The sequence below is a fragment of the Chinchilla lanigera genome, unplaced genomic scaffold (genome assembly GCF_000276665.1).
Source record: "Chinchilla lanigera isolate Chin_1 unplaced genomic scaffold, ChiLan1.0 scaffold00037, whole genome shotgun sequence".
Classification (NCBI taxonomy): domain Eukaryota; kingdom Metazoa; phylum Chordata; class Mammalia; order Rodentia; family Chinchillidae; genus Chinchilla; species Chinchilla lanigera.
Genome location: NW_004955438.1, coordinates 1,574,259 through 1,590,567, shown reverse-complemented (window position 1 = coordinate 1,590,567; position 16,309 = coordinate 1,574,259). Strand labels below are relative to the sequence as shown.

The 16,309-nt window shown below is 36.7% G+C and overlaps 1 protein-coding gene across 1 annotated transcript in view; it reads left to right on the top strand.

Annotated features, from left to right (window-relative positions):
* The window catches only part of Snw1 (SNW domain containing 1), a 39,931-nt gene that overhangs the window by 10,925 nt on the left and 12,697 nt on the right, over positions 1-16,309 (top strand). Inside the window, exons 3-9 of the mRNA XM_005390214.2 lie at positions 983-1,144; positions 11,059-11,154; positions 11,245-11,351; positions 12,144-12,248; positions 13,164-13,233; positions 14,021-14,086; positions 15,919-16,035. Of these exons, the coding sequence (XP_005390271.1) occupies positions 983-1,144; positions 11,059-11,154; positions 11,245-11,351; positions 12,144-12,248; positions 13,164-13,233; positions 14,021-14,086; positions 15,919-16,035 (723 nt within the window). The remainder of the gene's footprint in view (positions 1-982; positions 1,145-11,058; positions 11,155-11,244; positions 11,352-12,143; positions 12,249-13,163; positions 13,234-14,020; positions 14,087-15,918; positions 16,036-16,309) is intronic.

The following is a 16,309-nucleotide window of genomic DNA, read 5'->3' as shown; positions in this document are numbered from 1 at the left end:
AATATAATTCGAAGAAAAAAATTCTGTACATAACTTCATTTGTTACACACTGTGTGTGTGTAGTGTGTGTGTGTGTGTATGTATGTTAAAAATCTAAAATCTTTGCTTTCTCTTAAACATTTTCTTAGTTTTTTCCTGCCATATACAGAAAACCTGGGTATTTTGCCATGGGCTAGAAGCTCCTTCATGATTTGGTGTTTGTCTACCCCCACAATGTATATGTCAACTCCTGTCCTCAGTAAGCTATTAGCCCCACTGAACTTCAGTTTCTGAGACTTCTGTAGCAGGATCTTTATTATTGCTATTTGCTCTGCCTAGAAACCACTTCCTGTACTGGGAATGGTTACACACATCTGTAATCCCACATAGCTGAGATGCTGAAACAGGAGGATCACAAGTTCAGGCCAGCCTGGCCAACATTGTGCTACCCTGCCTCAAATAAAAAGAGCTGGGGATGTAGCCCCAGTGGTATGCCAAGCATGGGTGAGTTCCTAGGTTCTGTCCCCACTACCACAAAAAGAAAAATATGCTTCCCTCAGGTTTTTCATGACCACCTTCACATTCAGGCTTCAGCTCATACATTATCTCTTCACAAAGGCAGTCTCTTATTGGAAGTGGGACCTCTTTGCAGAACCTATTACCTTCATGGCCTTATCATGAACCAAAGAATTCTTTTATAGTTTATGTTTGTGATTTACATTTAAATTCATTTTGGGAAATTGGTATATATATAAATCATATCATGATCATTTTAAATCCCCTTTCTTTTCCCTCCATAACCTCTCCTCCAAAGAGTATTTTTTTATGTCTTTGCTGGCTAGAATATAAGATCCTAAGATCAAGGACCTCTGTTTTGTTTACTGCTTTATTACCAGCGTCTAACATATGAACAGCTCAGTAATTATCAGTTGAATGAATAAATGAATTTATCTTGAATTTCTAATTACTGCTAAATGTACTTTTTATTTCTTCTATCATTCAGGATTTTGGAGATGGAGGTGCTTTTCCAGAGATCCATGTGGCCCAGTATCCACTGGATATGGGGCGAAAGAAAAAAATGTCAAATGCATTGGCCATTCAGGTGGATCCAGAAGGAAAAATTAAGTATGATGCAATTGCTCGACAAGGACAGTCAAAGGATAAGGTAATCCCTCAGGTTTTTCTGTTTATTGATAAATAATTTTTGAAAGCTTTTTTTTTTTTTAAATTTTGTGGAAATGATTAACCTCTTGCCATTTAGGTTATGTTAAAAGTAGCAATGAAGTTAGGTATGTTGCTGAGTTGTGGTACACCTACTTAGCATGCATGAGGCCCTAGGTTCATTCCCCAACACAAAACAGAAGGAGAGGGAGCAGTAGAATACACTTAGTATCCAGCAATGATGACTTTGCCTTTTGAAATTCTGTGGTTGGAGGTTGGGCATGGTGGCACACACGAATAAGCACTCGTGAGGCTGAGGCAGGAGGATTGTTGCACATTCAAGACCAGCCTGGGCTGCTAAGTGAGCTCAAGGCCAACCTGAACTGCAGTAGACCTTGTCTCAAAAGGATTAAAAAAAAAAAAAAAATTCTCCAGTTGGTGATGGCCTATCCTTACAGATTTTACATTACAAAAGGAATCATAGTACTAACATTTTGAAGTTGGTAATAAACTTCTGAAAGTCTGTAACCCCCAGAACTCTTAACAAAATCAACTTTTTTTTTCTTTTGAGACAGGGTCTTATTATGACGTTCAGGCTGGCTTTGAACTCAATATATAGTCCAGGCTATCCTTGAAATTGTGGCCATCTTCCTGCCTAAGCTTCCCAAGTCCTGGAATTAAAATGTGCACCATCACACTTGGCCAAAATCAACTTTCTAAAATAATTTTGTTTGTAATCTCTTCCTATTCCCTCCATATATTTACAGACTATTTACACAGACATATTTTGTTTTACTTAGCTTACAATTTTGTGTGGGGTTGGGGGTTGAACCCAGGATCTTACACACACACAGCTCAAGCTATACCACTGAACTACATCCCAGCCTTTATTTTAATAATTTGTTTGGATATAATTATACAAGAGGTTTTTGTTTTGTTTTGTTTTTTGCCCTAGATTAAGCACACAACTAGCATTTTCCATCCAGATTTAAGATGGTCCTGCTTACAAAGTAACCCAAAAGCCAAAAATAAAATTTACTTAAAATAATCTCATCACAGAACAGTTATACTCAGAGCCAAGAAACTATTTACAAGAAGACCTAGTTTCTTCTTCTTTTGTTTATTTTTTTGTAAATAAATAGTTGGGATAAAGGTAAAAGACTTCTTTAGAATTGATGATGCTGGGAAAATCTTGAGAGCCTTCAGTACTGATCCTTTGCCTCTCTCCTCTCCCAAACTTTTTCATTTTACCCTCTCTCTGTTGGTACTATATCATGGCTGCTGAGCTTTTGGGAAAACGCAGTCATTCACATTTTATCTCCTCTTTGAACTCTGCCATCTTCTTAGTCTTGTCAACCCTAACTCCTATACTTTTCCATCCTATTTCATCCTGAACAGGTGACTTTCCTGTCTGTTTCAATACTGTATTAAAGATGGAAGATAATTGCCTACTCTCTTTATCTAGCACTTTTCCTTTTATTTCCTTAACATTTCTTCTGTAAGCCTCATCTTACCAAGTGTATTCCAGTTCACAGTCCCTTTGCTCCTTTGCTTTTTCTCTGGAACCTCAATCTTCTCAGCTTTGACTTTTCTTTTTTTCCTTTTTTTTTTTTTTTTTTTTTTTTTTTGGTACTGGGAAACAAACTCAGGACCTTGCACTTGCCAGGCAGGCTTTTAGCTATATCCCTGGTCCCCCTGTTAGCTTTTCAGTGTGCTTGTTTTTTTTTGTTTCTGTTTTTGTTTTTTGTTTTTGTTTTTGTTTTTTGTCTTCTTGTGGCAGGGTCTTGCTATGCAGTTTAGGTTGGCCTTGAGTTCACTTTGTAGCTCAGGCTGGTCTCCAGCTTGCTATGATCCTCCTGCCTCAGCCCTCCACGCCCTGCTTGTTTTTTTGTTTTGTTTTTTTTTTTTTTTTTGAGAGAAAAACTCACTTATCCTCAAAGCTTCCTGTAGCTACCTCCTAATTTCCATTTGAGTTTCTTCACTTTCTTCAAGAGTCTTGTAAGAGCTGGTTTTCACTGTTTCTACCTCTTACTTCCGTTTCGTTCCTCAGTTCACTGCAGTAAGACTTTACCTCAGCCAGCTAGCTGAGTCTGGCAAAAGTTTTTGATCCCTTTTTTTTTTTTCCCAAAGGACATTTTCTTTGACTAATGTAATTTGGTTACATGGCTTCATTTGTCACTTGGATAACTATTGAAACTGCTATCTTTAGTCCAGTTGTTTGATTTTTGGGGTTTTGTTGTTTGGTTTTGGGTGGTTTTGTTTTGTTCTTTGCTTTTTTGCTAGGCTTAGTTCCTTAGACTGACAGGACAGATCTATTTAGATTTCCCTGAAAACCCAGGCGTGGTGGCGCACACCTGTAATCCCAGCACTTGGGAGGCTGAGGCAGGAGGATCATTGTGAGTTCGAGGCCAGCCTGGGCTACAAAGTGAGTTCAAGGTCAGCCTGAACTGCATAGGGAGACCTTGTCTCAGAAAGACAAAAAAAAAAAAAAAAAAAAAAATAGATTTCCCTGAAATATTGCTTCATCAAATCCAAACCTAAATGCATAATTTGTCACTTAATTTACATGTTATATCCTGTAACTCACTTGAATGGTTGTGATACCTTCCTAATTGCCTCTGCTAAAAGCCTGGGGGACCTGTTTTCCTTATTCTTACTGATATTTCTAAAAAATTACACAAATATAGTCTCATGGTAAAAAATACCAATGGTCCATAATTATATGCAGTCCTGCCTGCTTTTTCTCCTACTTTGCTTGCCAGAGGTGGTGTATCTTTCCAGACCTTTATTGGGGATTTAGATAATTATCTATATGTATTCTTACTTTATATATGTGTATGCAATTACAGAATTTGTTGCATGAATGAGATTTTTTCCATGAATGAGATTTTAATACTCACTTTTTTACTGACTGTTTTAAAGGTTTTTGTCGCTATAGATAGGTCTGCTTCATTTCTTTTTTAAGAAATCTATATTGAATTCTGTGGCATTATACCTGAATTTTCTTTATTTTTTGTAGTACTAGTAATTGAATCCAAGGACTTGCACATGCTAGCATTATGTGAAATAAATTTGTAAGTATGTACTTGTTGAATCAAAGGATATTCAAATTTTAGATGTGACACGCACTGCCAGTATGTTCTCCCTTTGCTTAGCAGTCATTCTGGTTTTTCTTTTTCCCTCAGTCCCTCCATTTGGAGGCCGTATTCTTATTTCCTGATACATTTCAAGGATATTCCTTTCTCTGTTACTTAGTTCAGGCCCTTATCATTACTTGTTTGATTTACTAAAGCAGTCTGAGCCCATGTCCGTGTCATTTTTCTTGCCTCCCAGAAAAACGTTTCATCCATGTCTATCATTCTTTTTCTTCTACATATACATACAGAAGCATGGACACATAAAATCTTTCCATGCCTTTAAGATAAAGGCCAAGTTCCTCTGGTCTGCTTGACCCTTTGCTTGCCTTTCTGTTTATATTTCAATATAGAATAATTGTTATAGGTGCTTATAAAGAAGAAAAACCTTTTATGTATTCTCTATAAATGTCTGCCATGAAGAACTACTTGCAATTCCCCTAATGACACATTCTTTCTTATCTTGAAAGCTTCCAAGGAAGTTCCTCCTGCACCTGGAGATCCCTCCTTTTATTCTTTGACAGAATTCTATTGTTTTCAAATCTCAAAATCTTTTTTTTTGTGTGTGTGTGGTTTTTTTCCGGTACCAGGAATCAAAACTCACGACCTTATGCTTGCGAGGCAGGTGCTGTGCCCTTGAGCTAAATCCCCAGCCCCCTCAAATCTCAAATCTTATTCTTTACTATTCCAGAAGGCTTTCCCTTCCTGGCTATGTTTGATGTCCCTCCTCTCTACTCCCAAGGTTGATTACAGTAGTTGTTGCCTTTTGCTGCAATGATCTGTATACTCATGATCTTTGTCATTTGACTATAAACTCTTTGAGAGCACTATAATACCCTTTTTTATTTCTCTATGGCACTTTTATGTCTGAAAGTTTGACACAGGGGCATTCACCAGTGTTTGTTGGGCAAATGATTGGAATTTTCACTGTATAGAAGAAAATTATTTCCTCTAAAGCCAGTAAGGAAGCATAATCCACTTCTGCAAAAAGAAAATTAGGTGCCTATACATGTAGGGCATATACTGGAAGTTTACCTTACACCATGGAAGCCTTTGCTTGATGCTGGCTGTTTTTGTTTTGGTGCATCTCTCCATTTGGGAAGAACGTGCTTTCTTTCTTTTTTTTTTTTTTTTTTTTTTTTTTTTTTTTTTTTTTCCCCGGTACCAGGAATTGAACTCACAACCTTGCCCTTGCCAGACAGGCGCTGTGCCGCTGAGCTAAATCCCCAGCTCTTGCTTTCTTTACTGAATGTACTACCTTCTACTCCCATTTGTTAGGAAAAAAAGGCAACGTTTTTAGGGCAATAATTTGGCATTGGCAGTTCATGTTATTTTGAACAGCTTTAGCCCATGTTGCATTATATTTCAAGACAGAATTCTGGTGCTAGCCAAGAGTTTTGTCTATTTTATATGTCTAAATTTTTTTTCTTTCTGTTTTTATATTGAAAATAGAGTAGACTGTTACAACCAAACTATTTATTTTTGGATTTCAATATTTTGACCAAATAAAGTCTTTAAAGCTAAGCCTTTGTCTATAATGGTAGCACTAGAATCGAATGCAAATCTGATAGTTTAGAGAAGTACCACTCAGGTTCATACAACATTTTGATTTTGTTCTTTTTTTACTAAAAGTAGGTGGATTGATGCATTTTGAAATGCATTTTAATAGTTCAAAACTTTAACTGAGTACCCATTATGTGCCATTAGTACTTTAGAGGGAGACATTTCTGGATTGTTCAGAACTCTCCTGAGCATTGTACAGTGTTTAACATAACTGGCACCTATTCAGTGCCAATGATGTCCCCATTGTCTTAACCAGAAACACCTTATCCATGTACAGAGGCTCCAGGAGGGGAGCTGGCAGTAGCAATAATGTCCTATTTGGAAACAATTGATTTTCTTGTTTTAGAAGAAGGAGGAATTGACTACTTATTGTATGAAATGGAAGTTGTAAAATTCATTGTAATTCAGAAGACTAGAGTTCTGGACAAAGGACTAAAACAATTACTGGATTTTTAAATTTGTACTATAGTATGAAGATTTTTGATTTATCTCAAAGGGGTCTGAAACTCCTTAGAAATCAGGGAGTTCCTACTGACATTAATACTGAAAGAACAAGAATGAAAATGCTAGCAGTGGGTGTAAAAGTGAAAAAAGTCAGCATTCTAAAAGCTAATAGTCTAGAACAAGGCTAAGGCCATTGATCTACATGTAAAGTAAGTAATATGCATAAGACTTACTTGTATAAAATTGGGAAGAAAAGTTTCTCAGAATAAATCTTGATGGAGGCAACCCATCAAGGGACCCCTTCTGTCTCTCTCAGGCAGAAGCTTTCTTTCCCTAATAAGTACATTTTGCTCTTAACCTCTGTTATTCCTAGAATTCATTCTTTGACTAGAGAACACAGACCCTTACCAGACATCTAGTAGGTTGGGAGTTGAAGGCTACCCCAAACTACAGACCCTTACCAGACATCTAGTAGGTTCTTTCTTCTATATCAATACTGGCTCTGAGTTTCATTTCTTTTCTGTGAACACCAAAAATTATATTTCCTCTCCTGTTACTTTGTGAAAAAAAGAATAAATCTTGATGGAATTAAATGCTTCTTGGTTGTTTTAATCATAAACTTCATTGATCTATGCATTTTTCTAAAATAACTTTAATTAAAAATATTAACATGCCAGACGTGATGGCACACACCTGTAATCCTAGCACTCAGGAGGCTGAGGCAGGAGGATTGCTCCAAGTTCAAGGCCAGCCTGGGCTACACAGTGAGCTCAAGGCCAGCCTGAACTACATAGCGAGACCCTGTCTCAAAAAGACAAAAAATAAAATAAAATAAAATCCCTGAATAAGTATATATGATTTCACAAATTAGATAGGCCTAAAGATGGTGTTTTCTGGCCAGGTGGCTGTAGTGGCATACACCTACTGTAGTCCCAGCTACTTGCCAGGCTGAAGCAGAATTGCTTGAACCCCCAAGTTCAACACCTGCCTGGGCAATGTGTCTAGACTCTGTTTCAAAACCAAAGATAGTGTTTTCTTTCTACCCAATGTAGTAAATATATTGTCAGGCTTATTTTTTCAGTCATTCCAGTTCTTTACCAGCTTTCAGTAATAAGAAAGAATCTATTTTTAGCCGGGAATGGCAGCACATGCCTATAATCCTAGCTTGTGGGAAGCTGAAGCAGAAGAATTACCCCAAGTTTGAGGCCAACCTGGGCTACCTAGTGAGTTGAAGGCTACCCCAAACAACATAACAAGACCCTGACTCAAAAAAAAAACCAAACAGACAAACAAAAAAAAACTGTTTTGTAGATGAGTTCTTGCTTTATCTTGTACGCAAAGCTCATTTATACTCCTTCTTTCAAGGAGATACTGTAGTTTTCAGGTAGCCTCCCCAGCCCCAGTACCTCTTCGGATATATGGACTTTCTTAGCACATTTGGTTTAGGCTATAAAAATTTGGGGGTTTATAGTTAATTACGATGGAGGAATCTTGCTCTTCAGATGTCCTTCAGTCAGCCTCATGAGATGCTAGAATCTTACTGATGCTCATTTAAAGGGTTATTAACTTTGGAATACCCAAATAAGAAGCAGCAAATGGCTCTTGTATGCTAAGTTAGTATTGAGACTATGTTGAACATATATGAGTACTAGGGAGCCATTTACTTTAGAACTTCTTCCTGTAATGATTGCTGTATAAAAGGGATTAACTCTTAATAGTCTGGGTATTATCTTCTACAGTTTCGTTGTATAATTTTCAGTTTGTAGTGATACAAATTTCTCCATCCGGAAAAGAAATAAAACTTTCAGGTCATTTAGTAGTTATGTGATCTTAATGTACTGAGAGCCTCACTTTTTTCATTAAAGTGAGCTTGAGATTCCCTTCCAAAGTGAACACTCTTAAGGATAGTGACAGTAATAGCTCATGTGTCAGTAGTACCTCTTGGGCTCAGGCTATACTTACCTAGTCCCTCTTCTCATTCCTTAGCAAAACAGGCTCGAGATTTCAGTTTATAGTTATGGCTAGGTATTTTCTGGGAAATCAACAGCTTATATAAGACACTCTGAGCAGATATGCACCTGTAGTCTCAGCTACAGGGAAGGCTGAGGTTATAAACATCCCTTGAGCCCAGGAGTTTGGAGCTAACCTTGGCATAATTAGTGAGGTCCCATCTCGCTTAAAAAAACAGACACAGATGAAAGTTCTGTAGGACCTAAATTATAATAACCTTTGGCATATAATAGAGTATTTCTAAAATTCATTTATTCATTCGTTTATGTAAGAAACATTGACTGAATTACCTCTATGGACTAGGAATTGTTATAGCACTGCAGATACTGTAGTGAATATTCTCATCAGTAATATGGTATAATCATTGCATATCTCAAAGGTTAAATTAGTTTATGTATAATACAAAAGGGGGAAATATGACAAGTGGGGTTTTTTTGGTTTTTTTGTTGCTTGGTTGATTGGTTTTGTTTTGGTACCAGGAATCAAACTCAGGACCTTGCGCTTACAGGGCAGGAGCTGTGCTGTATATTCCCAGCCCTGACAAGTGTTTAATAAATATTAGGTATTGCCAGGTGTGGTGGCACGTGACTGTAACCCCAACACTTGGTAGGCCAAGGCAGGATTATTGCAAGTTCAAGACCAGCCTGGGGCTACAAAGTGAGCTCAAGGCCAGCCTGAACTGCATAGCGAGACTCTGTCTCAAAAAGACAATAAATAAATAAATAAATAAACAAACAAACAAACAAACAAAAATTAGGTATTTGGGGGTGGGGGGTTGGTACCAAGAATCAAACTCACAACTTCACACTGGCTTGGCAGGCACTGTACCACTGACCTATATCCCTTTCCCAGGTATTGTTATTTTAATAAGGGAGACATTAAGCAAGTAAATTTTGTACTGTGAGTAGTGCTTTGAATAGAGTAAACAGTTCTGTGAATCAATGATTGGGTAAGGAGGAGTTGCTACTTTAGTGGGGGTAGTCAGGAAGCCTTATCAGTGCAGCCCTTTGCCAGACAGGCGTGGTGCCGCACGCCTGTAATCCCAGCACTTGGGAGGCTGAGGCAGGAGGATTGTTGTGGAGTTCAAAACCAGCCTGGGCTACAAAGTGAGATCAAGGCCAGCCTGAACTACACAGTGAGACCCTGTCTCAAAAAGACAGAAAAAGGGGGCTGGGGATTTAGCTCAGCGGCAAAAGCGTCTGCCTGGCAAGCGCAAGGTCATGAGTTCGGTTCCCGGTACGGGAGAAAAAAAAAAAAAAAAAGACAGAAAAAAACAAAAATAATGCAGCCTTTAGATCTGATACACAAAGATAAAGAACTCAAGAGCTGGGAACAGCTCTCTGTAAAGGTCCAGAACTGGGGGAAAGCATGGTATATTCCAAGAAACAGAAGAAAAGCTCCTGATGTATGAATTATGGTAAGAGAATTATAAGGGCACAGGGCTGGGGGTGTGGCTCAGCAAGTTCAAGGCCCTGAGTTCGATTCATGATACCAAAAAAGGAAGGGAAAAAAAAAGTCCCTTTAAAAAAGAGAGGATTACTATATAGGGGCATATTGAAGCTGTGTGGGAAAGTCTAGGTCAGGTCAGGGAAACCATGCAGTACCTTTTGCTCCATTCATTGGAGTAGGAAATTAGGGTTACTGTCATTTCTTTTAAACTGTTTTAATGAACGTCATATGGTAGGATGTAATCATTAATAGGATTTTCACTTATGGTAGAAAACAGTTTTCATCTATAGAAGATTTTTTAAGATCTCAAGTGAGTAGGAATTTTTGCTTTCATATTCTTAAATTGTCCTTTCTTTGTATGTGTCGAATTTCTAACTAGAGCCTTAAAATCTAGAAAGCATATTATTTGTTAAATTTCTGGTGTCTGATTTTTTATTTTTACTATAAAATCTGCCATCTAGGGCTTTTTTGTATGTTTGTTTGGTTGGTTTTGGTACTGGAAATCGAACTCAGGACCTTGCACTTGCCAAGCAGGTACTTGTGCCGCTGAGCTGTATCCCTGACCTCCATATAGGTTTTTATGAAACTATTTGAGAAATACAGATGTACATGAGAGTAAGTAGTATTCAGTTTATCAGGGGCCTGTCGTTTTTAGTGTCCGCCAAAAAGAAATTGGTTGAGCCTGTAGAACTCATATAGCTGTCCTGAATTTGTGCATAAAATAAGTTATATAGAGAGAATGTGTTTTGGTTTTTTCTTTTTTTATTTTTGCCTTCTCATGAAGAAAATGTTCAGAATTTTTTCACTGTGGCACATATTCATTTTGGTAATCTCTGAGTAGAATTGATGCCAAAAAAAAGAGAAACATAAATAGGGTGAGGTCAATGAAATTTTCTAGGCCCAGTGAATTTGAAAATTATTTGATAACCTGACTAAAATTCTGATGAGTTTTTAATCTAAGATAATGGTGCTAAAGGCAGTTTTATATCATCATTAATTTCAACTCTTGGTGTGCCTCAAAAATAGAGATCACTGATGCATAAGATTTTGTTGGCACAATTTATTTGCATACTGACTTGATTAAAAGATCTCAATTTATATGCATGGGGTTAAGGGAAAATTATTAACTTACACCAGGGCAACAATTTGTGTATAAATTTTAAGCCCCTTTAGTTTTAAAAGCTAAAAGACTAAACTGAGTGTCCTAAATTTATATGTACGCTGAGAGGACATGTTGACATCTAAAATGACTTATTAATGAGGTTGCTTCTTTTCATTCTCCACTTTTCTTAAACCTGCTTGTTTTTGAACATTTTAGGTCATTTATAGTAAATACACTGACCTGGTACCAAAAGAGGTTATGAATGCAGATGATCCAGATCTGCAAAGACCTGATGAAGAAGCTATTAAAGAGGTAACTGGGAATTGACGTGTATTATTTTATATGACTTTTTAATGTTCTTATTAACTTCCAAGTCACTTGATGCTATATGTCTTATTTCAGATAACAGAAAAGACAAGAGTAGCCTTGGAGAAGTCTGTATCACAGAAGGTTGCTGCAGCCATGCCAGTACGAGCAGCTGATAAACTGGCTCCTGCTCAGTATATCCGGTATGAATCATGCCTGGAAGTCTTAGTTGCATTTCAGACTTGCCTTGTGTTGAGGGTTCTAGTATTTTTTCATGGTTGCAGATTGTCACTGTTATAACTGCATTGTTGTGAATAATGATTTGAAGCCTCTTAACTCTTCATAGATAATTGAAAGCATAGTATTTCAAGATACCACTTTTAAGATACTGGCTTTATGCTATTTCCAGAGTATTTTTGTTTTTAAAAATTAATACAGTATATGATTCAAGTTCTAATTTTTTATAGTTTTCTATTTATATTTAATAACCATCTTTATAATACTTATAACTTTTGAGGAGTTGCACTTGATTAAATCTTGAGGGGGATGATTTACATATAGACACTAAGGGAAAACTCAGAGCAGGTAGGGCTGCTGCCAGTATTCTTTCTGTGTTTCACAACCTGTGATGAACCCAAGCCTGCTAATTGTAAGTTGCGTGCTGCTATTATTGTGCATGGTTTTTTTCAAATGCGGACTAACAAAGTAGGTACTCTTTCCTAGACCTTTTCTCTGAGAAACTGAACAATCTCACCTTCCGTGCTGATAAATGGACAAGGATGGATTATTTGCAGACTAACCAGTCTAGTTTACATTTTATTTGTATCTCATAATTTCTGTTAGTTCTCTTACCCTCTGTGCTGACTGCTTTACCTAAATTTTGTAATTTTCTATTAATACTCTATGAAAGGAATTGGAGATGTTGTTTTCAAAAGGAGAATATCTACTGAGAGCTTGAACTATCTACATCTGTAATTTTTATCTGCTTTCTTCAGATACACACCATCCCAGCAGGGAGTGGCTTTTAACTCTGGAGCTAAACAGAGAGTTATTCGAATGGTAGAAATGCAGAAAGATCCAATGGAGCCTCCAAGGTTCAAGTAAGTTCATGACTTCATGAGAGTGAACTCCTTTTCTTAAATAGATATTAAAGGCTGGGGATTTAGCTCAGCGGCAAAAAGTGCCTGCCTGGCAAGCGCAAGGTCGTGAGTTCGATTCCCGGTACTGGAGAAAAACCAAAAAAAAAAAAAAAAAAAGATATTAAAGGGAAGGAGTGTCCCAGATGTCCATCACCATGGGAATGGATAAATAACTTTAGTGTATTTACTGGCTCATAGAAAAATAGCAGCAAAAGGGAATTAACTATTAACAGCAAAGATGAATCTCAGAGTAATTATGCTGAGTGAAAGAAACCAGGCAAAAACAAGTATATATGATACAGTTCCATTTATGTAAAATTCTAGAAAGTGAAAACTAATGTAAGATAAAAGAAAGTAGATCAGTGGTTGCCTGTGAGAAAGAAATTGGGGACAGAGAATGGAAGGACACAAGGAGTAGGCAGGGGACATGCAGAAACCCTTCTGAGTGACAGCTGTGTTTACTACCTTGATTGTGATGGCCTTTGTATGCACTTTAAATAAGTGTAGTTAACTATATGTCAATTATATCTCAGGCCAGGGATATAGCTCAGCGGCACAGTGCCTGCCTGAAAAGCTCAAGGTCAAGAGTTCGATTCCTGGTACAAAAAAAAAAAAAAAAAAAAAATTATATCTCAAGCTGCAGGTGTATTGCTCTGTGCAATGATATCATGGGAGTGGGGTAATGATGACAGGGTTTAAGTGTTTTATTAATTATTGAAGCCAAGTGATAGGTGTATGGTGTGCATTCATTACATAACCTCTGTTCTTCTCTGTTGAAAGCTTTACAAAACAAAACAAGAAAGGGAGACTTGAAATATAATAAATAAAAGAGGGAATGTATATCGTTTGCTGATTATATTTTGATTTTTCATTCAGGATTAATAAGAAAATTCCACGGGGACCACCTTCTCCTCCTGCACCTGTCATGCATTCTCCTAGTCGGAAGGTATTCTTTGCTGTAGTAGTAATACAAAGTCTTTTTTAAATTTGTGATTATTAATTTTATAAATGACCTTCCTATGTTTACAGGTACATACCACCACACAGATTGCAGTGTTCTTGTACTAATTGTTTCTCAATATCAAATAGGGACCCAGTCAAGACTACAAAGTATAGTTTCTACTGTGCTTATGGAAATGTGTGAAAATATTTATAGTTTCTAGATTATTTATGGGAATGTGTATAAAATACTAGCTGTTAGTTTTATTAGTAACTTAGACTCTCCTTTTATCAGAATGAGCAGGATCTGTTTCACGTGAAAGATACTATAGGTATAGGAAATATAGACATGGATATATTAGTTCCCTGGTTGATATTCCAAGTGGCTTTCTAAAGTATTTTTTAATTCTCAAAAGAAAAATTTTTGGGCCGGAGATACAGCTCAGCGGCATGGCACCTGCCTTGCAAGTGCAAAGTCGTGAGTTTGATTCCCGGTACCAAAAAAAAAAAAGAAAAAGAAAAATTCTCATCTGAAAAAAGAGTAGAAAAATATTTATAAGATTTATAAAAATATCAAATACAACTTCTAGATTCTTTTTATTTACATTGTTACTACTAGAATCCATAGTATGGGAACATAATGTATCATGCTGCAGAAACAAATGGAATTTTAGACTTTGAGAAAGCATGTCCACATGTCAGTGTGCACAGAGCCATCTTTGAGTTGTAAAGATTGTACTTGGATTTTTAGGTAGGCTGTATAAATGTAAAAATGTTTCTTCTTCTTAATTCAGATGACTGTAAAGGAACAACAAGAATGGAAGATTCCTCCTTGTATTTCCAACTGGAAAAATGCAAAGGTAATTAAGTTGTCATAAAATTAGTCTTTTAGTATTATAGTGTACTGGAAAACATTCATGAAAGAGTTAAAGACTAAATAACTTTAGTTGAAACCTTAGCACTTCACTTAGCTGAATATTTTCAAAGTGAAGCGCCAGAGACTAAGAGTGTAGCTCAGTGTCTACGTAGAGCACGTTTTTTTTTATTTTTGTACCAGGAATTGAACTCAGGACCTTGCACTTGCCAAGCAGGTGCTTGGAGCACATGTTTAGTATGCATGAGGCCCTGATCCTGAGTTTGATCCTTGGCACTACCACCAAAAATAATACTAATACTAGTAATAGTAGTAATAATAATAGTAACAAGTTATGTGACTTTTAACAACGTGTAATAGAAATGTTAGTATACTGTGTATATAAATACCATGTTAACTCCTTCAGTGCATTGTAACTGTCAGAAACACATGGGAAAGAAAGAAATAGAGAAAAGTACCATACCAATTCAAGGTGATATTCTCTAGAAAGTTCAAATTTATATCTAAAAATTATTTCTGACAAATTAAACCACTCTAAATGACAGTATGAGAAAATAACAATAAATATTTGGATATTTTCATATTTTCGGTGCTTTGATTCTTTTTTTTCTGGAGTCAGGGCCTTGCTATGTAGTTTGGGCTGACGTTGAACTCACTATGTAGTCCAGCCTAGCCTCGAACTCGTGGTGATCCTTCTTGCATCACCCTCCCGAGTGCTGGGATTATAGGCATGTACCACCACACCTGGCCTCAATGCTTTTAATTTTCAGCTATTTATCCTTGTTTATAACATTGCAGACTTAAGTTGTGTAAATGCTGCATACCCTCTTCTAAACACCAAAACGTCTAGAAGTCATTAAGAATTTGTAAAATGTGAGATCAATTTTCTGATCACTATTTCTTATAGTCTGAATTCCATGAGTCTATTTTTTATGAATGAAGGTGATTATAACCATGGGTTAAGTATAATTTGTCTTTTATATATTCACCCTACAACAAAAAAGGTGGTTGGCTGGTTTGGTTTGGTTTGTGTTCAGTAGTTCATATGTAAGTACATGGCATCTTGAGCTGATTCTGTAACATCTCGTTAGGAGACCATGGACTAGAGCTCACTGTTTGAGGGTTGAGTTGGGAATCTGGAAAAATAAAGCTAAGCCTGAAAAATACATGAACGTTGAAGTACATTCTTTGATTTATTGAAATGAGGTGCAAAACTTCTGAATATAGAATTTAATTATCCGGAGAGCTTTGTATCTTTCTTTTAATTCCACTTATGAAAACAAGAAAGAATCTTATGAGTTAATAAAGTATAGCAGATTTAAACTACCTAAAGACTGAGATTGTAAGCACCAAAGTTTATGCTACCTTTGTATGACTTACTTTTACTCCAGGAGCAACAATGTGGCTGTTTGACATAATTGTCTTTTATTGTAATCTACAGTTATTAACATATTTTTCCAGAGCTTGGGTTTAGAAGTCATATTGTCTGAGTTTAAATCCTAATTGATGCACTTTATTAACTACTTAACCTTAGAGTCATTACCCAAATTCTCTGCCTCAGTGTCTTTATCTGTGAGATGGAAACAATAATGTTAGCAGTTTTATAGAGTTCTTGTTACTATAGAGGCCACACTTGGAAAGTGCTTAATCTGCCATATAAAATATTCGTTGTTAGTTGCTGCTGGTTTGCACAAGTTTGAAGCAAGATACAAGAGAACTAATTATAAGAGCTTTTCAAAATGTACATATTTTGATTTAATTGTAAATTATTATTGTTGCTATTCTATCACTGCCATTTTCTCTTTGCTTTCACCCTAGGGTTATACAATTCCATTAGACAAACGTCTAGCTGCTGATGGAAGAGGACTTCAGACAGTACACATAAATGAAAATTTTGCCAAATTGGCTGAAGCTCTCTACATTGCTGATCGGAAGGTTGGTCTCTTAAAATTTAATTTAATGATCTTTAAACTCGTTCTTGTTTACCTGAGGTATTGTTAATTTAACAATAGTACTGAATATTTAGAGAGACTAACTTCTGATACTTGTCAAAGATGATAGGGGGCTGGGGATTTAGCTCAGCGGCAAAGCGCCTGCCTGGCAAGCGCAAGGTCGTGAGTTCGGTTCCCGGTACTGGAGAAAAACCAAAAAAAACAACAAAAAAAAAAGATGATAGGTGCTAATTGCAGCTGTGCAGATGATCCCAACC